At 38.9% G+C, this 27667-nt stretch overlaps 2 protein-coding genes across 2 annotated transcripts in view; both read right to left on the reverse strand.

Annotated features, from left to right (window-relative positions):
* Positions 1 to 27667, reverse strand: part of LOC142312008 (uncharacterized) — a 222180-nt gene that overhangs the window by 193602 nt on the left and 911 nt on the right. Inside the window, 1 exon segment of the mRNA XM_075350882.1 lies at positions 26646 to 26736. Within this exon segment, the coding sequence (XP_075206997.1) occupies positions 26646 to 26736 (91 nt within the window).
* LOC142311992 (uncharacterized) lies at positions 8707 to 26725 on the reverse strand. The gene is made up of 2 exons (XM_075350868.1): positions 26646 to 26725; positions 8707 to 10228 (listed from the first exon to the last, which is right to left on the reverse strand). Exon 2 carries the CDS (start codon positions 9984 to 9986, stop codon positions 8874 to 8876), a length of 1113 nt encoding a protein of 370 aa, XP_075206983.1. The 5' UTR covers positions 9987 to 10228; positions 26646 to 26725; the 3' UTR covers positions 8707 to 8873.

A 27667-nucleotide genomic window follows, 5' to 3' on the forward strand; every position in this document is an offset into this window, starting at 1 on the left:
GGCTTCTTCCGATAAGGTAATACTCACTACGGCAGCAGCTTAAGGTAGGCACAGTCACGAAGCTGCTTGGTGCAAAACAAGAAGATTTATTGTAGTCCTTAAATCGTGAAGAAACAAACAGAAAATAGCCCTTGGGCACAAAGGCATAACGAACAAAATAGTCAATCCAGCAGTACTGGCTCAACTGTTTACAAAAAAAAAAAATAAAAAAAGCTACACCCAGGTCTGCACAGGATCACAAGTCAACTCACTTTCCTTCAGACTCAAGTTAAAACAGGTATTTTTAACTCTACTCCCATACAGGATTTTATCCCTTGTTCCAAATCCTGGAACTGGAGGTTAGGGAACGGCCAGATCCACCCAGCTGTAGTTGCTATTCCTAAAACCTGGACCAAAAATCCAGTCCCATTAAAAAAAACACCTTGTGCTGGAGCCTCCTTCTCCGGGTCATACATCACTAAGGTTTGCCACATCGGTGACACCTACAGATCCAGGACCTGTCCTGCTGCCACTTTACATTTGTTTTCTGAATATTGTGATGTGCAATAAGATTTGATTTCTGTGCAATACAATTCCCAAATACTGAATATGAAAATGTTTTTTCCCGTCTGACTTCTCTCATGTACAGTTGATTTCAAAATAATAGCAGTGTGTACAAAAACATGACTTAAGCCCAAAATCCTTACGACAGTTCTTATTTCCATGCATTGGGAACTTTGAATACTGTTTTCTAAATCAAAACATCCAGTGAAATTTATATAAGTTTTAACTACTTTACAGAATATATAAAAAAATGAACAATGGGCTGTTAAAAAAGTAGTGTCTACATTTGTCTTTACATACTCTTTTATTTAGGATTTAGCATTCCGGTGAATCACTAACCTAATATTTAGTTGTGTAACCACAGTTTTTTAGAATTGCTTCATATCTATGTTGCATAGAGTCAACCAACCTCTGGTACCTGTCAACTGCTATTCCAGCCCAGAATGCTGTGACTACATCCCACAATTTATTTGCATTTGTTGGCTTTGCCTCAGAAACGGCATTCTTGATGTCACCCCACAAGTGTTCTATCGGATTAAGGTCAAGGGATTTGGCTGGCCACTAAATAACCTCAATTTTGTTGGACTGGAACCAAGATTTTGCTCGATTACTGGTGTTTAGGGTCATTGTCTTGTTGAAAAACCCATTTCAAGGGCATTTCCTCTTCAGCGTAAGGCAACATAACCTCTTCAAGTATTTTGATATATGCAAACTGGTCCATGATCCCTGGTATGCAGTAAATAGGTCCGGCATCATAGTAAGAGAAACATGCCCATATCATGAAGCTTGCACCACCAGGCTTCATGGTTTTCAGAGTGTACGGTGGCTTGAATTCAGAGTTTGGGGATCGTCTGATGAACTGTTCGGCCCTTGGACCCAAAAAGAACAATTTTTTTTCTCATCAGTCCACAAAATGTTTCTTCATTTCTCTTTAGGCCAATTGATGTGTTCTTGTTAAAAAATATACTCTTAAATATATTTTTCTTCAAATACGTAAAGGCGCATGAATGAAAAGACCTCAAAAATGTAAAAATAAATGTATTTTATCTATTTAAAAATGGTTGCCAGGGTTCAGTTACAGAAAGGAAAAATAATATACTTTGATAGCCTACGCAAAGAGTTCATTTAGTCCATAATGATCAATGGGAAGTCTTTACCCATCTTTCTTTGGTTCCTGAACGGCAATGCAGGGGATGTCATCTCTTAGCGTGTCTTCATCTTTGCAGCCTCGAGTCTTCTCACAGCAGGCAATATGGAGGAGCGAGCAAGTAACCCCCTCCATCGTGTATTATAAACCAGCTGCTCAGTCCATATAGGGTGTTTAGTTGAATATAGCTCCATATGACATAAGCTTCTAGAAGCTTCGAGAAGCTTCGGGAAGAATATATAAATATCCTTCCATGCCAGTACTCAAGTATACTCAATATAGATATTTTAATACTTATCCCTTATAAAAACTTAATTAATAAACTATGCCCTCCAACATAAACAGAACTGTGAACTTATATGTCCTTCTATAAAATATTTGATAACTAGATGTATTAATTTTAATGTTTTTACAATTCCCCCTTGAAGCGGGTGAAATAACCCCGAAAATTAATTAATACATCAATAAAATAACAAATCTTCTTTCCTTATTTGGCAATAACGGATTAATATCAATAATAATGATGAATAATAATTAATTTGCATTATTCATGTTGTAAGTTCAATAATATAATAATGTTGATTCCTGTTATGACAGGCTGTGACTGATCATATAAAAATGTATAAAACTATACTTCGCTAGACCTAAAAAGAAATGCAAAAACCAAATCCGGTCACCATATGATGTCCTCTGAGTTGATGTCTTCTTATCTCCGATGTAATCCGGCATAAACACAGTCTCTTAGAAATAAATCCTTTGATAAAAATGAATGGTTACCAATTCATACAGTCCCATATTGCGTTTATCATTGTTAGATCAAAGTCCATAAACTTTATTTTTTTATTGCAAAGTCCATAGCCAATGTTGATAAACCACAGTTCATGAGTGTAGAAGAATAGCAAAAGTCTTTGATGTCTGTGCAGTGTAATTTACACTAGTCACCTTTCATGCTGCCTGTTGTCAAATAACCCAGGAACAGATGTTAAGACGTTCTTGGTCAGCACGACAGGGGTTAACTTTAACACGTCCTTGCTCTTCTTAGTAACTTTAGGGAGGTCTTAATGCACAGACCATGTGTCATTGTCCATCCTTGAAACAAAAGAGCACTATGTTTCTGAGATGCAAGCACGGTAAGTGTATTTTGCATGTTACACAGTCTTATTTGAGACGTTACCTTTTGGACCTTTTTGCAGAATCCCTTTTAACTTTAGGAAAAATATAAAGTCGTTTTATCTTTTGTAATCTTGATTGAAGATTTCACTCCCTAATCTAAATACCAAATATGGCAATAACTATCACTAATAAATGTCACAGCGTATCATAACTCTAATACTATAATACCATGTCATTATTATTATCGTAAAAGTATTAATATAATTGATACTCAGAATGATAAAATACTGCATAATGGTATAGACAATAGTATTTTCTTGTAATGACCTTTTTTGTCATTGGTGCATTACCCTTCCAAACCCATAGGTGGCAATGTGTTGAATGTAACCAAAATATAATATAAAGTATGAAATAATATAATGTGTACCTATAACATGTATCATATTATAAATATGAAAGGCAACAATGTGGCTTTTAGTTAGATCATTTGTAAAATTATAAACCAAAGCAAATAACCTTTTAGAAAAGACTGGATGATACCATCAAAACACAATAATACCCATTATAAATTATTATTGATTAAAAATATAATATATATTATTTGTAAATATAGGAAGGTAAACCTAGATGTACCTCGATCTTCCATCTTTATTACTCTAATTTAATTTATTTGATTTGTCTATTATTTATTAAATAATCTACTATATAAGAAAATGTGTAACTATAAGTAATATTTCATCCTTATTGTGTTAACATACTAATATAAAAATAATGTATTACCAGGAAATAAACAATTGTATATATTGATGAAGGAAGTATCTTTTCTTCCAAAAAAAAAATAAAATGGAACTTTTCCCTTTTAATATGATTCATATTTAATAAAGTAATATTCTTATATTAGATATTACTGAACTAAATATTGAAGTGTTTTCTCAATTGAGATATTTAAAATCTGAAGAAAAAAATAAAAATTGTAGAATTTAAGATTTTGATTAAAAATGTGAATATTAAATAATAATTAATATAAAAAATAGGAATAAAAGGAAAAATGAAAATCGGAATAAAAATAAAAATTGAAATAGAAATAAGGCCTTCTATGTATATAACACGTATGTCCTTAACCTTAATGTTACCAGTATCTTATAGGATTACCATACCTATCAGTAACCTATAAGAAATAATTAAGTCATGTAACTTTGCAAATAATACACTTCTCTTAGTATATAAATGCATTATGATATACTTCAAATATATTTTTTATTCCCAATTCTTCCTTTGTACTTGAAATATTAATTATTAAAGTATCCTGGAAACACATATATTTATCAAATATAAATGTGTGTGATTGAGACCAAACCTCCCCCTTTCAATATCATGAAATATGATATTATAAAAATTAATATGTTTAGATTAAATTAAATTAAAATTTGTGTTGCATAACTTCAAGACCATATTATAAATATCACTTCCATATTTGAAAAGAAAAATGATTTTCAATCTATGTACCAATAAAAGAAGTGACTAACACAAAAGATATAAGAAAATCAAAACGTTATAACCTTATTCTAGAATGTAACTCTTCAGAATAAACCCTTAATAAAAAAATCCTAATATCTCTATACTAAAGAAATGTCTAAGAATAAGATATATATATCCGGTATAAATTCCTTCATTTATACTTATGTACTATAACTTATTATCTAATATTATACATACATATTATAACCTCGAAGTTAAAATAAAAATTCCCCTTTTTTTTTTTTCTGGATCCAAAGTACTCAACATTGACATTTGCAGCTGCTCAGACAATCAATCATTCATAGACACATCTATGCACACAAGACTGTCATGGTTCTTTAACATATACTTTCACATAAAAACATTGACGGACACAAATCCCTGTTTTCCCAATTATTCTATGCGCATTTCAAAGATTATGTTACTAATTTGAAGTACTTCTCGAAAAAAAAACAAATTCCAATGCATTACATACTGTACATATGACCATGGAACAAACATTTATTTTTAGCTTTAGTACCAAGTCACATGCTCTGGTTACGTGCAAGGAACACCATTCCAAAACAGCAAGCAGTTTTACTACTCCAAAGCTCAGATTACATTTCTAATAACTCTATAGAAGATATATATATTCATAAAGAAAACGTTAAAGCAATAATACTCTGGCAATTGGTACCTGAGAAAATAATAATTATTAATTAATCGTGCTTTATATGTTACCTGATTGAGGACAAGAACAAATGTATAAATAAAAGGTTAATACTTCATCAATCTGCTTTACTGATAAATTCTGAGGGAAATAAAAGAATAAAATTATTATCATATTTATGATAAAAATGAAACACTTGAAATCTGTTACTTTCTCTTATTGTTTTATTTTAAATATTATTATTCATATACAGAGATCAAATTATTTATTTATAACATTAAACTATCATTTTACTAAATGAAAATATGACCTTGATTTACTATCACTACTTTTAATATATATATATATATATATATATATATATATATATATATATATATATATATATATATATATATATATATATATTCACTGTATATGAAAAATTATGATTATCAAATAGCAAAATTAATTTATCCAGAAATCCCCTTTTATCCAGCTAAAGACCAAACCTCAATTTTTGCAAGATTCGATTTATTACAGTGATTTCCAGAAGATTGGAATTGAAATTATTTTGTAACTCAATTTTTGTCCTTAAATGAGAAAAAATATCTTTCTCTGAAAAACCACCCAGCTGTCGCTGGCTGTCAAATTCTCTGGACGACCTTTTTTCTTTCACTAGTGACCAGGGGAGAGAATCTGCACAAGACACCTGTTTCTGTCTTTCAGGGCTTTTAAAAATCGCTTGTCTGAGATAATCGGTATCAGATTTTGTGACAATTTTCTCTTTCATTGAAGGTGACAAGGAAAGAGGGGGGGTGTATGACTTATAATTCACATGAAGTTTCCTGCGAATTTCATACATCTTGTCACAGAAATATTTGGATCTGGGAGACACTGTTGGTTTTTCACAAAAACGCTCCCTTTTTCGTGTCGGTTTTTCAGAATTAATTAATTTCTGTTTTAATTGACTTTTTCTAACAAAATCAATAAATGTCGTACATTCGAATAGGGACTTTTTATTTACTGCCACCGCACAGGCTGCATTATCAAGGAAATTAAATTTCTTGATGAATAACCGTATCATTCCATCCAATCTCACATTTGGAATAACCGCCCTATACAAACGTTCAAAAACGGACATAAATGAGAATGTACTCTCATTCTGTTCAATTTGTAATTCCTTCAACATCTCATATTTTGGATCAGATTCATTCCTTGTACAGAAGATGAGAATTTTCAGCCTTATGATATCATTATCATTTGAACAATCAAATGTCTCATTGTCAGAAGATTTTTTTAATGCCAATTGTCTAAAGAAATGCTGAGGTATCCACATACGGAATAACTGATTCGTCTCACTATTGGTTAAATTTAACTTCTCAATGGAACTTTCAAATATCTCTGAATTTCTGCAAACATGTATTTTAGGATTATATGCGGGAATTAATTTGCATATGTCCATTAAATTTTTTCTAAGTTTAATCCCTAACTTAGCCTGTTCCATTTTTAGAAACTGATCGTCGCCATTTTCTCTCTCCACTTGTCTTTTCTGCACGTGTCCCACTCTGGCTCCTCCCCCTTCTGGCTTCTCTACGTCATTTCCTGCTTCTTTCCCAGTGTCCTGAAAATCACCTTGATTACGTAGCACATGTCTGCCGCCATTATCAAAATTCTGATTTGCAAAATTACAGCCAACATTACAGTCAGAATTCACAATATCACTGACTGACATTTCAGGTTCTAAGCAGTCTCTGGATTTCTCTGTCACTGACTCTCCTGACAATTCAGGTTGTCTATTTCCACCATTTTTACACTTTTCTACGATTAACTTGTGAAAATCATAGACTAAATGACAGACATTTCTGATTTTCTGTTTCTCTCTATTAAAAGACCTTACACATTCTATACGTGAATTCTCAAGTTCACACTCCTCATAAAAGCGTAACCAAAGCTCCTCTACATTAGAAATATCTGAATATGTGAACTGAAGTTTACTTTGCTTAACATATGAAGAGATAAAATCCATTTTCTTACCTGAAATGATCAGATGATCCGATGGATGATCCTGTAAGACTTGATTCACCTTGTTCAGCACGTCCAATACTTCTTATGGACTGACTTTATCTTTCTTGCTCAAAAATACGTCAAAAGTTAACTTCTGTGGCTTTACAAAGTCTTTAAAGTTCATTTAAACAAAAAAAAAACATTCATGCTACTTGACTTATACGTATTTCCTAGGTTCTGCGTGATTTTTATAAATTGTCGATTCCTGATCCTTTGCAGGAGATACTTAAAATACTTATGACTTTGATAACTTCGACCCCCCTTATGCAAAGTGAAGGAACAACAAAAAAATGTAAAAAAAATCACGAATAGCTGACTCGCCAAATGTTAAAAAATATACTCTTAAATATATTTTTCTTCAAATACGTAAAGGCGCATGAATGAAAAGACCTCAAAAATGTAAAAATAAATGTATTTTATCTATTTAAAAATGGTTGCCAGGGTTCAGTTACAGAAAGGAAAAATAATATACTTTGATAGCCTACGCAAAGAGTTCATTTAGTCCATAATGATCAATGGGAAGTCTTTACCCATCTTTCTTTGGTTCCTGAACGGCAATGCAGGGGATGTCATCTCTTAGCGTGTCTTCATCTTTGCAGCCTCGAGTCTTCTCACAGCAGGCAATATGGAGGAGCGAGCAAGTAACCCCCTCCATCGTGTATTATAAACCAGCTGCTCAGTCCATATAGGGTGTTTAGTTGAATATAGCTCCATATGACATAAGCTTCTAGAAGCTTCGAGAAGCTTCGGGAAGAATATATAAATATCCTTCCATGCCAGTACTCAAGTATACTCAATATAGATATTTTAATACTTATCCCTTATAAAAACTTAATTAATAAACTATGCCCTCCAACATAAACAGAACTGTGAACTTATATGTCCTTCTATAAAATATTTGATAACTAGATGTATTAATTTTAATGTTTTTACAGTTCTTTGTCAAACTGTATCGGCTTCAGTACATGTCTTTTTTTTTCCTTTTAGCAGTGGGACTTTGTGGGAACTTCTAGATAATAGATTAGCTTCACACAGGCGTCTTCTGTCACAGTACTCATAGGTAACTTGAGACTGTCTTTGATCATCCTGGAGCTGATCACTGGCTATGCCTTTGCCATTCTAGCTATACTTCCATCCATTTGTATGGTCATCTTCTATTTTCATCCACATCTCGGTTTTGCTTTCCATTTTAAAGCACTGGAGATCATTTTAGATGAACAGGCGATCATTGCACTTTAAAAGTTTTACCCTCTCAAATCAACTTTTTAATCAAAGTATAATGTTCTTCTGAACAATGTCTCAAATGACCCATATTTCTCAGACTTTCAAGAAGAGATCCATGTACAACATGGGCTGGCTTCACCCTTAAATAAGGGCCACTTGATTCACACCGGTTTCTTCACCGAATGATGGACCACACTCATTTAACTCCACACTGCTGTTATTTTGAACACCCCCCCTTCAATTAATTATTCAACAACACAGACCCAAGAACCTGCAGATCATGAATGCAATGAATGCAGAGTCTGGTGGTTTTCTAAGACTCTACTCCACCAACTGGTAAATTGTTTGACGCGGTAATATAATTTATACCAAAAACAGTGAATAATCTGGTTAGTCATACTGAACTGCTTTTATTTTGAACACTACTGTATAACAAAATTTGATTTGTGTACATAAAAGTTTGTCACATAAATATGGCTTCCTCCCTGTGTCAATTATCTGATGTGCAAGAATATTTGTTTTCTTTGTAAAACATTTTCCACATTCTGTACATGAAAATTGCTTCTCCTCTACGCGGGTTCTCTGATGTGTAAAAAGGTGTTTTGCTGTAAAACATTTCCTACATTCGGAACATCAATATAGCTTGTCACCTTTGTGTATTTTCTGATGCTTAATTAGAATTCTTTTCTCTGTATAACATTTCCCACACTGTAAACATATAAATTGCTTCTCTCCTGTGTGCGTTCTCTGATGTTTAACAAGGTTCGATTTTGCTTTAAAACATTTTCCACATTCTGAGCATGAAAATGGATTCTCCCCTGTGTGAGTTCTCTGATGTACAACAAGATTTGATATATGTATAAAACGTTTTTCACATTCTGAACAAGAATATGGCTTCTCCCCAGTGTGAGTTCTCTGATGTTTAACAAGTCGCTGTTTTTCTATAAAACATTTCCCACATTCTGAACATGAATATGGCTTTTCCTCACTGTGAATTCTCTGATGTACAACAAGATTTGATTTATGTCTAAAATGTTTTTCACATTCTGAACAAGAATATGGCTTCTCCCCAGTGTGAGTTCTCTGATGATTAACAAAAGTGGTTTTATCTTTAAAACCCCTTCCACATTCTGAACATGAAAATGGATTGTCTGCAATGTGACTTCTCTGATGTTTAACAAGTCGCTGTTTATCTATAAAACATTTCCCACATTCTGAACATGAATATGGTTTTTCCTCACTGTGAATTCTCTGATGTTTAATAAGATTTGATTTTTCTATAAAACGTTTTCCACATTCTGAACACGCAAATGGTTGCTCCCCTGTGTGAATTTTCTCATGTGTAACAACATGTGATTTTCTTCTAAAACATTTCCCACATTCTGAACATGAATATGGCTTTTCCTCACTGTGAATTCTCTGATGTTTACTAAGATTTGATTTATCTATAAAACATTTCCCACATTCTGAACATGAATATGGCTTTTCCTCACTGTGAATTCTCTGATGTTTACTAAGATTTGATTTATCTATAAAACATTTCCCACATTCTGAACATGAATATGGTTTTTCCTCACTGTGAATTCTCTGATGTTTAATAAGATTTGATTTTTCTTTAAAACGTTTTCCACATTCTGAACACGCAAATGGTTGCTCCCCTGTGTGAATTTTCTCATGTGTAACAACATGTGATTTTCTTGGAAAACATTTCCCACATTCTGAACATGAATATGGCCTTTTTCTCATTTGAGCTCTTTGATATTCACCATCTCTTCTGTTAATTTTGTTTTGTTTAACAGTTCGTGATAAATCCGAAGATAGGATGTCGAGATGTCGAAAAGGATCAGGCGATACACCTTTACTTTTGAGGGCTGGAGATATATGTGGGATACTGTCATATTCTTCATAAGCACCCGGTGTGATACTATGATCATGTGCTGTAAAATCTGAAAATATCAGATGTGCCTCTGATAAGCTGGTACAGTCATCTGCCAAGAATAAAAGTGAATATTATTTTTCAATAACACAACAGAACACTTCCATACAAATTGTAGTTAAATTCTATTATGAACTAATGAAGGCAGTAAATGTTAAAAACAGGAACTCATACATTATGTTAGCCCACAATATTTGTGCTTTTTTCATTTTTGACATGTCTATTAAAGATCACTATGTCATTGTTTTTTATTTAGTGTGCTAGTCTCTATTTTCAGACCCAGCCAAGATAAAGCCAGCTGATAGCTCGTATTCTCAGGCTGGGGAAACCGAGCGTAAAAATATCAGCCTCTAGCCGCCTGGAATTGTCACATCCATTAGATGCGACAAGCCCGGCGCTTTATCGGCTCTTCCTGAATGCCCTGGTGCAGTGACGATTGGGGTAATAGCAGGGGTTAATAACAGCCCACAGCTGCTACTAAACCCTAGATTAGTGATGGCAGGCATCTATGATACCGACGTCACTAATCTAAGTGAAAAACAGAGACACCGAAAAAATCATTTATTTGGAATAAAAGACAAACCCCCCCCCCTCTTTCACCTCTTTATTAACTCCAAAACACACCTGCAGGTCCGAAAAAATCCACAGGATGTTCCACGGCGATTCATCTCTGCTACATCTGAATCTCACAGCGAGCACCATATAAACATACCTGCCCACTTTGAGTGCAGACAGACTATGACCGAGCCGCGATGAGCGATGTCACTCAAGTTATTTGCAGTCACAGCTGGAGATTTTCACGGTCCTCCACCTGTAACAGCAGGTAACATGACCTTGGTAAAGTCAGTGACCTCATCTCAGGTGCAACCTGCATCTCCTGGCAGAAAACCGTAGAGGTTTTTTTGCCAAGAGATGTAGATTTGGTGCTGAAAATTTTACACCATATTTTTGCAACCAATCTACACCACCTGGCAAAAACACGCATTTTTATCGCATTTTTTTCCACGGTTTTTGCAGCGGAATTCTGCCAGGATGTGCACATTTGGTGTTGAAGTCGTCTGCACCAGATTTTAGCACCAAATTTGCACATCCTGGCAGAAAAAAACCCCTTTTTTTGCATTTTTGGACCAAGGAATACAAATTTGGTGCTGAAAGTTTTATACCATATTTCTACACCCAATCTACACCTCCTGGAAAAAAAACGCATCACTACCTTCCAGATATGACATTTCAATACACTCCCTATCACATGATAGGGGCATGTTCAAAATGCTGTTCGATGTTTCCAGCCAGAATAAATATTCTTTTTCTAAGTCTATGTGGGCATGGAGGTGTTTATAATAGAAGCGGAGGTCTGGGGATGAGACCCCCAGATAGGGGGGAGTGCAGTAGGGGGGCAAAGTCCCCCCTTGCATGATTATGGTGGTTGAGAGGAAGCATCACCACGCCCACTAACCAAGCCAGTCATGCCCAGTAACCTGGAATGAGCCCATATATTCTAGGTTCAAGGTAGATGCTAAAGTGTACAAGCTCCTTAAATTACATTGCTTTCTCTGCCCCCCGACTCTCCTGGCGCCTGTGATTGGATGCAGTTAGCTGACACGCTGACACTCAGGGTGGGGGCACGTCCGACTGTAATTAGCAGCCCATGAAGTGAATGCGAGGTCGGGGAGCAGCGTGCAGCCGTGCCGGAGCCTTGGAAAGTACAGTGTGCTTGCTTCCATTCCCCTATCCCTTCTACCACCATTTTTAATCTCTAGATTCTGATCCCCATAGAGTTATATGGGGGCGGATAACGGACCGGACCTGGATTTTTTTTTTTTTTTAAAAGAGAGCAGGGACCCGCCGATCTCTGTTTTTTTGCGAGTCCGCCCAGCTCTATTAATGATACTTAGCAAACTCCAGGAATGGCTACTGTAGGAGGACACTGCAGACTAGGCGATCCTTAGATGATCTGCTGAGAGGAACAGGAGAAGGACAACGACAGAATGACAAAGAAGATGGGAAAAGAACTGAGAATATGACGATGGCAGCGGGGACAGCAGAGGGGACAGAAAGGCAGACACAGAGGACAGAGGGGAAAAAAACTGTGGAGTGTGAAAGAAGTGAGAGAAGGGAGTCTGAGAGAGAAGTGAAGTCTGTGTAGTTCACGATTGTTTACATTTAAACATACCGGGGCATACATGCCTCCTGTATATGTACCTGCAGAGGGAAAACTGTCTGGTGCCAATGCCAGTGCCAATGCCAATGCCAAGAGGTCTAAGTTGTGTGACACCTCTGGCCATTTGTGTTCAAGCACGTCTGCTGAACTTTACATTGCTGGTAAGGGTGGTCCAAAACATTGGCGTTGTATGACACACAACTTGGATCGTCTGGGTCCCTTCAATACAATGCAGTTTGCGAAATCCAGGATACATCAGTTTTGGGTGAATACATCAGTTCCGATGATGTTATCAGAACCGGGGTAATACCACATTGGGATCCTGAGGGTTAGGTGTTTGGCAATCTCAACAAATTCTGTGTGCCTTCACCCCCCTTGTTGGTTATCAAATCTGATCACCACACACTGAGGGCTGTTGGGATGCAAATCATGTTCGATATTGGTGATGGAGATTTTCGCACCAGTATCAAGAATAATTTGCATATCCTGATCTTTGATTTTGACTTGTACGTGGGGTCTCCCAGAAGAATCCAGTATGACAGGACATACTAGCGCCAGCTCTTTAGGGATCCCAACTTGTCAATCGAGGTTGACAAGATGCTCAGTAAGTTCCTGTGGTGTACATACTGTCACTTGTGGGTTCTCATCCGTAGTTCTTTTTGTGGAATCTGTAGATTCCACACATTGTTCCTTGAGCTGGAGTATTTACAGTGGCAACACGTTGTGGTCTTGCGATTTAACGTGTACAGACACATGTTCCCTAACTTTGATGGACTTTTTATTGTGTAGCTATAGCACCAAGGTGAGGAATATGATAAACTTAAGCTTTAGTAGTCTGTTTAAAAAAAACAATGTGTACAAAAAACACCTCAACCATATAAAAATACCAAGGACTATTGCCCTAAAGAAAGTGCAATATGCATACAGAATTCCCACAATGGTGGTAATAATGTCCAATAGGATAGATGATATAACCTGATTCAGCATAACCACCCATAGGGGATAAAAACGTCAATAAAGACTTCCGATGCGTTTCTACAGAAGCCTGCTGTTTCTGGGTTTCAGCGCCAGTAACAACCCTGTTTGAGGACCTATGACTTTTTATCCCCTGGTGAGTCCTGTCTAGGAACGAAACGCGTCGGGAGGCATGTGGGGCATTTGGAGGAACGGTGACTAGGAACAGTTTTGGACCATCCTTGTAAGGGCAGGAGTCTGTGAGCGTAAAGCCTGCTTTACATGTTACGATTTTGCATACGATATCGTATGTGATCGTAACCGCCCCCCATCGTATGTGCGGCACGTTCAATTTGTTGAATGTGCCGCACAAACGATTAACCCCCGTCACATGTACTTACCCGTCCATACGACCTCGATGTGGGCGGCGAACGTCCACTTCCTGGAGTGGGAGGGACGTTTGGCGTCACATCGACGTCACGCGAAAGCCGGCCTATAGAAGCGGAGGGGCGAAGATGAGCGGGACGTAAACATCCCGCCCACCTCTTTCCTTCCGCATTGCCAGCTGGAGCCGCGGGAGGCAGGTAAGATCTGTTCAATGTTCCCGGGGTGTCACACACTGCGATGTGTGCTGCCTCGGGAACATTGAACAACCCGACGTGCAATTCATCAGGATTCAACGACGTTTTAACGTTCAATCGCAATCGCACGTACCTGTCACACACTACAATGTACCTTATGATGCCGGATGTGCGTCACTTACGATGTGACCCCGCCGACACATCGTAAGATATATTGTAGCGTGTAAAGCGGGCTTTAGGGTAAGATAGACCTGGTAATCGGATCCTGATACCTACCTATGACTCCGCCTGACGGACAGTGGGAATACCTGGATGGTTGACATCATTCCTATTACTGTCAAATGTTTTTTTCTGTGAATGCGGGGTATACTTATTGCTTACTATTTTGGACCACTGTCGTGGGTAAGTGTTTCTGTTTGTCTGTATAATCCCCACATGGGCCTATTTTGGATACTAATTTTTCCGGACCACTGTCCTTGTTGAAATATCCTTGAGATTTTCATATATTTTCCATGTGGGGCCACACAGCAATTAATACATGAAGAAAAACAAAAAGCCAGCACTAAATGTGCACTTCAGCACTAAACATTCCAAACTGTACTTATTATAAAAATTTTGAGATTTTTGGCAAAAAATTGCAATTTCTTGAGCTGCCTCGCCACGTCACGGCAAATCTCATTTGAGGCGGTCCTACACTAAAATATTTTTATAAAATGTGCCATACGGCCTCACATATGAATAGTAGAACTGCTCTTAGCAGCACTCACCTGGTCTATTTCAATCCCGTACCCATGACTGAGTCATGGCTGTGGGCGGGACAGGTCCAAGCAAATGCTGCATGAAGTAAATAGCCTGTGGACAAGGCCCGATGACAATGTGAACAGTCACCAACCGCCAAAATCTAGACAGATGGAATACATCCCAAATTGGGGTGCATAGCAAAGTGGGGGTCAGCCACCGACCAATTCAATGAAGAAAAACAAAAAGCCAGCACTAAACATTCCAAACTGTACTTATTATAAAAATTTTGAGATTTTTGGCAAAAAAAATTGCAATTTCTTGAGCTGCCTCGCCACGTCACGGCAAATCTCATTTGAGGCAGTCCTACACTAAAAGCTATTAATACATATTGATGGTCTACTGTTTTATTGACTTTTCTTATCCTCTATGGGTGGTTATACTGAACTAGGGTATATCATATATTCTATTGGACATTATTACCACCATTGTGGGCATTCTCTATGCATAGTGCACTTTATTTAGGGCAATAGTCCTTGGTATTTTTATATGGTTGAGGTGTTAACACATTGTTTTTTTAAACAGACTATTAAAAGGTTATGTTTTATCCTATTCCTGACCTTGGTGCTATAGCTATATTTTATTTGTGAGGTATTGGTTGTCCTGGTACATCATCTCTGTCTCCATTGCTAAGAGTGACTTCTTATTGTGCAGTAGATCTTGTCTACACTGCTCAATAATCACAGCCGAATCAGTAAGTGATGGTTCTCTCACTGCCCTCAGTCAAATTGCAGTATCAAGGTATGGGAATTTTTCCACAAACATGTGGATCATGACTTGTGGAATACTGATACTTTGATCCATTGTGACCTTCCTGTACATAGCATCAAACTGACCACACAGAGACAAAGGCTAATCGTTCATAGTTGGCTTGAACATTGTCAGGATTTCAGGAGTAACGTCCTGGTGTCCTTCAGTCTTCCTCATCATGATAGTGGCCATTTCTGGGATGCGGTCTCCTCATTGTCCCATACCTCTAATTGAGATGCATAAGCAACCACAATTTGTACAACTCCATACGATATTCAGGGGCCACAGAATATTTATTGCAATGACCATCAAAAGATATTGCATGATGTTAATGGATCTACATTGGGATCGTATTTCGAGATCTCCTTGCAAATTTGTAACTGGAAATCTATTCTTTCAATACTCTTATGGTTTGGATAAAATTCCTCTGGTCTTTCCGGACGCTTTGGCAGATTGGAAGTGTTGCGATCTGCATCCCACTACTTACACATCTCCAACTGTCGTCTTGAGCCTGGAATCGGCTGCTACGGCTGTCCTCCAATGGCGTTGGGAGTAAACTGTAGTGACCTTTCCACCTGTCCCCTGGTCTCTGAAGCTCTGTATCTATGATCCCTAGGAGGCATAGACACCATTGCAGCCGTCTCCTCTTGTGCCGTTCCGGAAACACAAACCTGTTTTGGGGGCACGGGTGACATGCTGTTCATACCACGCCGTGACAGATTAAAGATGACCTCTTGTAAATCCGCAATGATTCGCGTCTTTGCAGCCAAATCTTCTCAAAGTGTTGATAACAGCACATCTGTGGCTACGACTCTGTCCTTTAACTGATTGAACTTAGTGTAGAGTTGGATGAGCGCTCTGTCCATGTCAGAATAATAGGTCTCTTTCTCCGAGATCCTAGATTCCAACACACAGATCTGCTTGAAAACAGGTCTAACACTGGATCGCCTTGTTTTCCGACCAGCTGGACACTTAAGATGACCCGAACCTCGATGATCTTCACCTAAGCGAAATATTTTATTTAGTTCCCTTCTGAACTATTCGCAATGATAGGAGTTGAGTAATCAAATATGTTCCTACACCTCCCTCAAAAATCTTTGCCAGGTCACCAATACCGACAACAGGGGGATTGTAGTGGGTAGTGTCCCAAAAAAAAATCATTATTTATATATATACATATTATATATATATATATATATATATATATATATATATATATATATATATATATATATATATATATATATATATTGTGATGATGTGGGCCCCGAATGTATGGGGGACCACGCGTCAGGTAGCGGGATTAAAGCACGCCGGAGCAATTTGTCACTTTAACAGCCCATGTGGTTTATTAACAGCTCCATAAACCATACTAGGTCACATAACATAAAGATGCCGTTTCTTGGCTTTCTCCTCAAAGACCAACACATAATTTAAAGTCCAAACCCTGTTGGATTTCCACACATGTGTCCCTGACCCATGTCAGTATTCAGACACTGATAGAAATCCTGGTTACCTTCCTCTGAAGGTGGCTAGTGTCCTTTCCAGGTCCCCCCTGGCTCCAGCCAGGCTTTACACATGGACTTTAAAGCTTATATCTTCTCCAGAAGGTCTCCTGCAGAGCAAACACCCTGCATCTGCTCTCACCCTCTGCAGCACACACACTGACAGTCTAGAGCCAGTCTCCCCTAGACACTCTGCAACAGGCTCAGAACCACAGCATTGTTTTAACCCTTGGAGCCACACCCACAGGTTGTAAGGATTGTTTAAATCAGCCTCACACACCCTTCCATGAGCCTGCATGTAATGCAATCCTGTGGAACCACAGATCCCAGCCAACTTCCCATTGCAGAGCACCAATGCTTCTGCAAAACATACCGGCCATTTACAATGCTGCCGGTTGATGCCATTATATATATATATATATATATATATATATATATATATATATATATATATATATATATATATATATATATATATATATATATATAATCAGTACAGACCAAACGTTTGGATACACCTTCTCATCTCTAGAACAACTGTTAAGAGGAGACTTTGTGCAGCAGGCCTTCATGGTAAAATAGCTGCTAGGAAACCACTGCTAAGGACAGGCAACAAGCAGAAGAGACTTGTTTGGGCTAAAGAACACAAGGAATGGACATTAGACCAGTGGAAATCTGTGTTTTGGTCTGATGAGTCCAAACTTGAGATCTTTAGATCCAACCACTGTGTCTTTGTAGAAAAGGTGAACGGATGGACTCTACATAGCTGGTTCCCACCGTGAAGCATGGAGGAGGAGGTGTGATGGTGTGGGGGTGCTTTGCTGGTGACACTGTTGGGGATTTATTCAAAATTGGAGGCATTCAGAACCAGCATGCCTACCACAGCATCTTGCAGCAGCATGCTATTCCATCTGGTTCGCGTTTAGTTGGACCATCATTTATTTTTCAACAGGACAATGACCACAAACACACCTCCAGGCTGTGTAAGGGCTATTTGACTAAGAAGGAGAGTGATGGGGTGCTACGCCAGATGACCTGGTCTCCACAGTCACCAGACCTGAACCCAATCGAGATGGTTTGGGTGAGCTGGACCGCAGAGTGAAGACAAAAGGGCCAACAAGTGCTAAGCATCTCTGGGAACTCCTTCAAGACTGTTGGAAAACCATTTCCGGTGACTACCTCTTGAAGCTCATCAAGAGAATGCCAAGAGTGTGCAAAGTAGTAATGAAAGCAAAAAGGTGGCTACTTTGAAGAACCTAGAATATAAAACATATTTTTTACACTTCCTGTTCCTGCGCGGAGATGTGAGGAGGGAGAAGAAGCAACTCCATACAGCCCCTGCAATATACAGCGACCTACAGAAGCAAACAGCACCCTAGACGAACATAGAGAGGCTGCACTGAATTACCAGCTGTCAGTGCATGGATCGTTATCTCCTCAGAAGTGGAGGAAAACCATTCAAGCCCAGAGCAGAGGGAGGAGGGGGTGAGTGCAGATAACATGGCACCGACAGTGAGGAGGAAGGAGGGGGAGGAGGGAGAGGAACCACAAGGGCAGCTGCAGCAATGTGCAGGAGGCCAAGATAACAGAAGAATTCAGAGTATGCAGAGTGGTACAGAGACATTGGGCTTGGGGGAAAGATATGAGACTGATTACAAAAGGTTGGCAAAAGAAGTGGCAGATCATCTGACAGCAGAAATCAGAGAGGCAATAGCAACCTCAGTGAAGAAAGGCTTTGGCTGCGCTGCAGGAGGATGTGGAGCACCATGATATGAGACTGACAGAAGTAGAGCAAAGAGTTTCTGATGCTGAAGAGAATCTGACAAGATTGGAGGGCAGATTTAAGGAGCTAAACACTAATGCTCAGCTTATGAAGGATAAAATAGAAGAAGATCTTGAAAACAGATCGAGGAGGAATAATTTAAGGCTGGTGGGTCTGCCTGAGACAGTGACAACAAAATATTTGGACTCAATCTGTGAAAAAGAATTACCCCAGGCTTTAGGCTTACCATATAGCTGCCGTGTAGAAAGAGCGCACAGAGTGGGACCCATAAGGGAGCAAAGAGATGGTCACAGTAACAATGATAATACCTCCAAGCAAGGTGAAATGTCCAGAGCAAGACAGGTTATTATAAAATACCTGGAATACAAAAGATAAAGAAGAAATTCTACGGCCCTTCAGGAATAGGAAACAGGCACTATGCATTCAGGGACACAAGATTGTATTATTTGGCGACTATTCGGCAGAAGTCACACGAAAAAGAAAAGCATTTAGCCAGATCTGCACTGCCCTCTATCACAAAAACAATAAATTTCAGCTTTTATACCCAGCAATACTAAGAGTAAGAGGAGCAGATGGGGTCACAAAGACTTTTCGGGATCCTTCAGAGGCGGAGTGAGAGATATTACAGAACGGGAGAACACGGCGACAGGAGAGGAATGGAAAAGAAGGGACTTTCACTGATCCGAAACATGCAGATCCTGCAAACATAACATCTGCAGTTAGACCCAACAACGAGCCAGAGTGGAGTCAATCGAGATCCAGACCAGCCAGTCCGAAGGAAAAGCGACAGATGGCGACTTCAGCTGGGAAAAGAGGAGGAAGAGGCAGCAGCTCATGAACAAGCAGGCAAGACAAGGACTTAATTTGGGACTGCTGAATGAAGCCGTATGGTGACAAATGTGCTTTAACTCTCTAAAGTCTCGCCTACCTCCTCTTCTCTATCTCTTTTTCTTTCACTCCCTTTTTATCTCTCTCTTTTTATGCTTATCACTTTTTTCCTTTTATCATTTACTAATGCTTTTTTTTTTTTTTTTTTTCTTCTTCTCTCTCTCTTTTTCTTCTCTTAATGACGGTTTTAGGAGCTTGATAAATTTATAAAGGCTATTTAGGGGCAAGGAGTTAATAGCCAACAGAGGCTGAGAGGTGACTTAGTGGGGTGGCTTCATGGAGAGCTTGACTTGAAGCAGGGGTTTGAAAGGAGTCTCAATCATCTCAGAAAAAATGGAAGACGTTAATTGTATTTGTAAAGTTGGGGATGGGAGGGGTTATATACAGTTGGGGGAGGGGAGGGGAGGGGAAGAGAGTTGGGGAATCCATGCGACACGGCCTGAAAAAGGAACTGTTGATTTTGGGGATTATGGTTAAGCTCATTACGTGGAATGTTAAGGGTCTCAGATCACCGCACAAACGAAATATGATACTACGTCATCTCAAGAAGCTTAAGGTTGATATTGCTTTATTACAGGAGACGCACTTGCAAAAGGATGAGTTCTTCCGTATGAACAAGATGTGGGTGGGAAGGGTATATGGGTCGGCCTCAAAAAGGTAGGAAAGCAGGGGTTCTTATTTTGATCAATAAAAACTTTGCAGACGAGGTGGAAACACAAGATTCAGATGAAGAAGGAAGATACATACATATAAAGATTTCAGGTACTCAAGGCACTTTTAGTATCCACAATATATATGCACCCAATACGGAACAAAGGTTTTTGTTTTTTTTAAAATATAGCTAATAAGATTTTGCTGGATGGGGATATATGTAAATTGGTGGGGGGAGACTTCAATACAGTGGTTTCTCAGGAAGAAGACAGGAGGAGTCAGGGGAAGCAGGGGAGGAACACGGAGGGGTCGCTGAGAGCATTGTTAAATACAACTACACTGCAGGATTGCTGGAGATTATATCACCCGCAAGAGAGAGAATTTACACACTATTCCCACCCACACGACTCTTGGTCAAGGATTGACCTTTGGCTGACAAGTGAGAATTTATTGCAGAGGGTAAAAGAGATAGTTATAGAGACTATGGTAATATCGGATCATAGTCCAGTGGTAGTCAGTATAGCTGATAAAGTTCAGAGAGGACAGGATTATATATGGCGCTTCCCCTCGTTCTTGACTTTGGACGAGAACTTCCATAGAATACTGAGAGAATGGTGGGTGGATTATACATTGACGAATCAGGAGCACAGTGGGGAAACACTATTGTATTGGGAGATGGCTAAGGCAGTTTTGAGAGGAAAAGTGATGGGATATACGACAAAGGCGAAACGACGAGAGGCACAAGTAAAGTTTCAGGAGGCTAGCCGGGCAGTCAGGGAAGCATATACTGACTTCTTAGAAAAACCATCAAGGGTGACAAAAGCAAAGTGGGTGGAGGCGAAGGGCCATTTTGAGAACTGGGTAGAAAGGAAAGAAGGTATGTACAGGACACAACAAGAGGCAGAGTTGAATCGTTTCGGGAACAAGGCAGGGAAGTTATTGGCAAATCTGGCAAGGGGACGACGACCGATGACACATATGACACTGAGAAACGCTGTGGGGAGTAAAACGACAGATCCCAAAGAGACAAACGACATTCTTGGAGACTTCTATGCAGGTTTATATAAAGAGGAGGGGTTAGATGATAAGAGAGAAGGAAATGAGTGGTTAAAAGGAACAAAAATGCCTACGCTCACAGAGGAAAATTTACAGGCTCTGAATAAAGAGGTGATGGAGGAGGAGGTGCTACAGGTTATAGGAGAGTTAAAAACGACAAAGGCCCCAGGACCAGATGGCTTTAGCGGCAGTTTTTTCAAAATTATGAAGGATCAAATCTCACCTATACTGACAGAGTTATTCAATAAGATAATGGACGGGGAAAGAATATCGGGTACACTTAATACAGCCTATATATAGCTCATTCCTAAAGGAGGAAAGAATTTAGAAGACCCATCTAGTTATAGGCCCATCTCGCTGATTAATCAAGACCTAAAAATTTTAGCGAAGTTGATGGCATATAGGTTAGCGGCAGTATTGCCAGAGATTATAGATCTCCCCCAGGCTGGCTTTGTTAAAGGACGTTCAGTGGTGACAAACATTAGGATAGTAATGCTAGCAATTGATGTAGTAAAGCAGACAAGAGAAGGGGGGGGGAGGGGAATCCAGCCTTGATCACCTTGGACGCGGAGAAAGCCTTTGACAATGTGAGGTGGTCATGGCTGGAACAGGTGTTAGATCACCTGGGCTTACACGGAGCTTTTAGGAATTTTGTGAGGGTCCTTTATGCAAATCCTCAGGCAAGAGTGAGTACCCCGGGATTTCTGTCAAAAACATTTCCTTTGATGAAGGGAACCAGGCAAGGATGCCCGATGTCACCACTATTGTTTAACTTGGCTATTGAACCACTGGCTAGACGTTTGAATGAGGGGGGCTGGTTTGAGGGGATCAAGGTAGTCATTGCACTCAGCCTTATTTGCTGACGATATAATCCTGTTCATGAGCAAACCCAAAACGCAATTGAGTAGAGTCATAGAACAAATTGAGGAGTTTGGGAGGTTAGCAGGGTTTAGACTTAACAAAAACAAATGTGAAATTCTCTTCTTGGACGGAAAGAGAGCGGAGGGGGAGAGGGGTGCATTATGTGACATTCCAATAGCTAGAAATACAATTAAATACTTGGGAGTACAGGTTGGGAGGGATACTAAGACCATATATTCATTAAATTATTCCCCTTTGATCGAGAAAATTGAACGTGAACTGCAAAGTTGGGCAAATTTGCCGTTGACTCTTCTGGGAAGAAATCATCTAATAAAAATGATGAGCTTTTCCAAGCTTCTCTATCCAATGCAGACAATCCCATTGCTTCTTAAACACTCAGATGTGATCAGATTGACAAAAGCATTCTCACGTTTTTTTGTGGAAGGGATATAGGCCGAGGATTAGTGCCAAAAAGCTAATGTTATCAACAGAAAATGGAGGGATCAGACTACCTAACATCAGGGGGTACAATTTGGCTTGTATCTTAAGACATGTAGTCGATTGGATTAAACGAACAAGTAGGTATTCTGACTGGGATATAGAGGCTGAATTTTGTAAACCTTGGGACCTGAGTTCAATCCTACATACCTCCATTCCAAATTTGCCGCCCAACATTAAACACTCCCTGATTTGTTGAGACACAGTTATGACTTGGAAGGCGGTTAGGAAAAGGTTCGGGTTAGCCTGGAACATCTCCAAATTCCTTAATATATGGGCTTGTCCTGACTTTCCACAGGGAAGGGAAAATTATCTCTTTAAAGAATGGAGGGAAAAAGGGATTGGAACTCTAAAAAACCTGATGCATGATACAGAACGGAGATGGATGACGTGTGAGGAGTTGAGAGCAAAGTATGACTTGCGCCCATTCCAGACTCTCCAGTTTGAACAGGTGAAACAAGGGATAATGAAGAAACTATACAACATAAATAACGAATATGAGGCAAATCAGATGGATGCGATCATATTAAGGGACACCCATGCCACAATTATATCAAGTCTTTATGGAAATATGAGAGAAGTGTTAGTCCCTAACATATCAGGAAGTGGGCAAATGTTGGAAGGGTGGGCAAAGCAGTTGGGAGATCAAGAAGTGGAGGAGAAGATTTTGAATGGTTGGATGGTGATGAGAAAGAAGATTGTGAATGAGAACTTAAGAGATACCCAATTCAGGATTATACATAGAGCTATCTATGGATTTAATATACTGAATGCAAGACATCCAGATAAGATGATGAGTTGCCCAAATTGTGGTACGGAAAAAACAGATCTATATCATGGGATATGGCAGTGCGAAAGGATTGAAAGATTTTGTAAACAAGTCCAAGGGGTAGTGAGGAAAATCTGGAATAGAAATGTAGAGTTAGATCCAATGGTCTGGTTATTTCACTATCAGCATCGGGAGGAGGGAGAGAAAGGGGGAGACAAGTTACCGAACCTTTTCCATGATATAGCAATGATAAGTAAAAGGGCTATTCTTCAGAAGTGTCTGGTGAAGGAAATACCAACAAAAGAAGAACTTGTTAATCAATTGAAAAAAACGCTCATGTTGGAGAAGGTGATGGTGGAGAGGTGCAAAGAAAGGATGACAGCAAAATGTTTCAGTAAATGGAGAAAGTTCATAAGCGTTATATGTTCTAGAGAAGAAACAATACAAATAATGTCCACATTTGTGTCTACGGAATGGTACATGAAGGAAGACCTGTCAGGGTCCCTGTGCGAGCTGAAAGTATAGTTGGCCAAATTCTAGGTTGTGTCGCATGGAGAGGGGAGGGGGGAATGGGAGGGATAGTGTTTACAAGTAATGTTTGTAACAAGTTATCAAGGAATGCTGAAGGGGGGTAGCGGAGACTGAACAATGGAAATATACACTGACGAAGAAGGGGAAGGAGCAAATTTGATGACCGTGACAAATATTTGATCGATAAATTGTAGAGACTATGTTATTTGATATTTTGATTTGTGGACCCTTATTTTCTTCATTCTGTACCCTATTTTACCATTACAAGAAAAGAAATTAAAATTTGGTTTAAAAAAAACCAAAACATATTTTCAGTTGTTTCACACTTTAAGCATTTCACTCCACATGTTTTAATTCATAGTTTTGATGCCTTCAATGTGAATCTACAATTTTCAGAGTCCTGAAAATAAAGAAATAAAGAAAACTCCTTGAATGAGGTGTGTCCGAACTTTTGGTCTGTACTGATATATATATATATATATATATATATATATATACACACACGCATACACACACAAACATAGATCGAATCTGAATGTCTTTATAGGCTCAGTGAGTTTTCCACAAAATCTGTGTCTGAGAATTGTACTCTGTCACTATTATCATCTCCGTTGAATACTATCACACAATACATATATAGATATAAACAATGATATTTTGGGACACTTTCCGCTACAGTCTATTACTGTGACGACACAAACATGGCCGTGGAGGTGGCTCGTATGCATCATAATAGTGAGATCACAGATGTCCATGCTAGTACCATGCTACACACGACACACAAGTCTAGAGCGGTAGCCAAAAACAGGTGAAGAAGACTCAACTTCAATATCATCATAAGAAGAGTCGGCTCTAGTTTGCAAAATGAACAAAAACTGGACAGTAGATGATTGGACACAGGTGATTTGGAGGAATGAGACGAAAGTCAATAGGCTATGCTCTAAGGGGTGCAAATGTGTCTGGAGGAATGAAGAGAAAAAGGGCCGTACGGATTGAGAAATTGAAGGAACTGTCAAGTTCGGTGGAGGAAGCCTGGTGATGTGGGGTTGTTTCACAGAAGAAGAAATTGGATACTTAACCAGGATCGATGGTGGTCTCAATACTGAGCTCATAGTGACTTGTACTTAGGAGGTAGAAATCCGTGACCGTGCCCGGATGAAATGTCTGGTCAGCATGTAGTCCACTTAACATGGAATTCCAGCAGCACGTCCACATGGATTAAAAAAATTCTTTGTTCATTTCAAAAATTTCTTAAAATTTTACACTGTGTGAGATTTGGAGCCCAATTTTTGCTGGAATAAATGGTGGACACTATGCTGCATTTGCAGAGCCCCTAAGGTGCTAAAACAGCAGAAAACTCCACAAGTGACCCTACTTTTGAAACTACGCCTCTCAATGAATTTATGTATGGATGTGATCACCATCTGGATTCTATGGGTGCATCATAGATTTTTATAAATTGGGGCTCTGACAATTAAATATTACTTTTTATTCCATTAAAATGTTGCTTTAGCCCGAAGTTTCTCATTTTTACACTGGTAACATGAGAAACTGCACAATAGAAAGCAGGATCAATAGTCTCCTGAGAACGCTGATAACCCATATGTGATCAGAAACTACTTTTCAGGCTTATTGCAAAGCTCAGAAGGGAAAGAGCGCCATATTGGAGTTCAGATTTTGCTGGATTGATTAGTGAGCGCCATGTCACGATGGGCATAGCCCCTGAGGAGCCAAAACAAAAGACTCCCCCATAAATTACCCCATTTTATAAACTACACCCCTCAGTGAATTCATCTAGGGGGCGCCGTGAGCACATTGGCAAAACACATGTTCACAGAATTTTGCAAGATGAGAAGAGGAAAAAGAGATAATTTACTAAGATCTTGTTTAAGCCCCAGATTTTACATTTTCACAAGGGGAACTAAGTATAAATGAACCCATAATTTCTTATGTGGCTGCACACAGTACTTGCATATTGGAGTGTGTAACATTTTGGATCACTTTTAAGGCTGGATTCACATTTATCCTGTGCTTTATGCTGAGCTCTTAAATTAAGGTTTTCACCTAAATATCTTTAATATGAGATCCATTCACTATGATGGGGCAGGCAGAGTTATTTTGGACTCTGTCTGGCTTTGTTCAGCAGAGGCCCTGGCTGTTTCAGCAGGATCTCAACTGTCAGTTGAGCTCCAGATGTGATTGTGTGGGCGTACGCAGAATCACCTGGACATACCGGTACTTCCAAGCGTGGGATTTTTGTACACAAAAGAACATACCAATACGTCCAATGACAAGAAGGGGTTAAGGAATTGAACCTGTGGTTACATGATCAATAGTTCTGTATACTGAAATACAATGATATCACATTACAGTGTATAGGGAAGTTGATGGTCTCCTATGAAGCACTGGATTTTATTTGGTGTGGAAGAATCCAACATTATTTGTCAATTTGATATGTTACCATCTACGCGTCAATGTTTTGTTTTTTTTGCTATTTCAACCACACATCAACATTCTGAGGAACATACCCTACAAAATACAACACAATGGCCCAGATTCATTTAAACCTCATATATTAAGACTGACATGCCCAACACCAGTCTCAATGAACTAGGCCCATAAATCTACAACTAGTGATGGAGTAAAATCTGTGACTTCTCTGCATTTAGTGGTCACTACTCACCTGTGCGGTTATCTGTAGGAATCTCCTCTTTACTCCGCTCATCACCCCTCACATATGTCTCTGTAGTATTAATATGGATCAGATCTTCACCCTGAAACAAATATTGTAAAATTCACAGACAGATGGAGAAGTCGTGTGAAATAATTGAGGAGCACAGAAAAAAAAAAATCATAAATGACCATGACAATCAAAACTGACAGCAGTAGATATCACAGAGCTGCAGGTCTCCTGTATAATCCAACCTGTCCCCTCCTAATTGTAACCAGCAGTCTCCATAACCAGAAAATTGTGAGAAGATCCAGACAACATCTAATGTCTATGATCAGCTTTATCCTGTCATCTCCACCAAGTATAAACCATACACTGAATGGCCACATTATTACAGACACCATCTAGTATCGGGTACATTCACCTTCGCTCTTCAGAACTACAGCAATTCTATGTCATCAGTTCCAGTCTGTGTTGATTGTTCTTCAGTAATATTGGCCCTTGAGGACAGGACAGCTTTTTACAAATTAAACAAATAAGATGGAGGTAATTCTGGAAGCAATCAATGACGATCCGACCATTATAACTTCGAGCATTGTTCTGTCATAACTGAATTTCTGCCATAAAGGGATGACATTGATTTCCCGCAAGCCCTAGGTAAGCTCCTGAGCTGAAGAGGTGTTCCGTTCAGACACTTTAGCTGTATCATCAGCATTATATTCAGCTGCAGTTCAAGACTGAGCACCGACTGTTCTTCAGGACGATTCTTCATTAACTCCTTCTCACTCCTTTCTCTCATGAGTTGCTGATATTCACAGGATTTGCTTTCACTGAAGGTTTTTCCTTTATCACAATATTCCCAGCATAATCTCAACACCATTGTATGTACTAAATGTTCAAAGTCGATCACTTTGTTCCCATTTCTACATTGATTCACAATGCAAGTGATCCACACAAAACTGATCACTGGATTTTCTTCTATCCTCCAGAGTCACTGGTAAAAATTTCAGAAACTTTATATCAGGAAAGGATTA

Source organism: Anomaloglossus baeobatrachus, chromosome 5 (assembly GCF_048569485.1).
Source record: "Anomaloglossus baeobatrachus isolate aAnoBae1 chromosome 5, aAnoBae1.hap1, whole genome shotgun sequence".
In the NCBI taxonomy this organism is placed as follows: Eukaryota; Metazoa; Chordata; class Amphibia; order Anura; family Aromobatidae; genus Anomaloglossus; species Anomaloglossus baeobatrachus.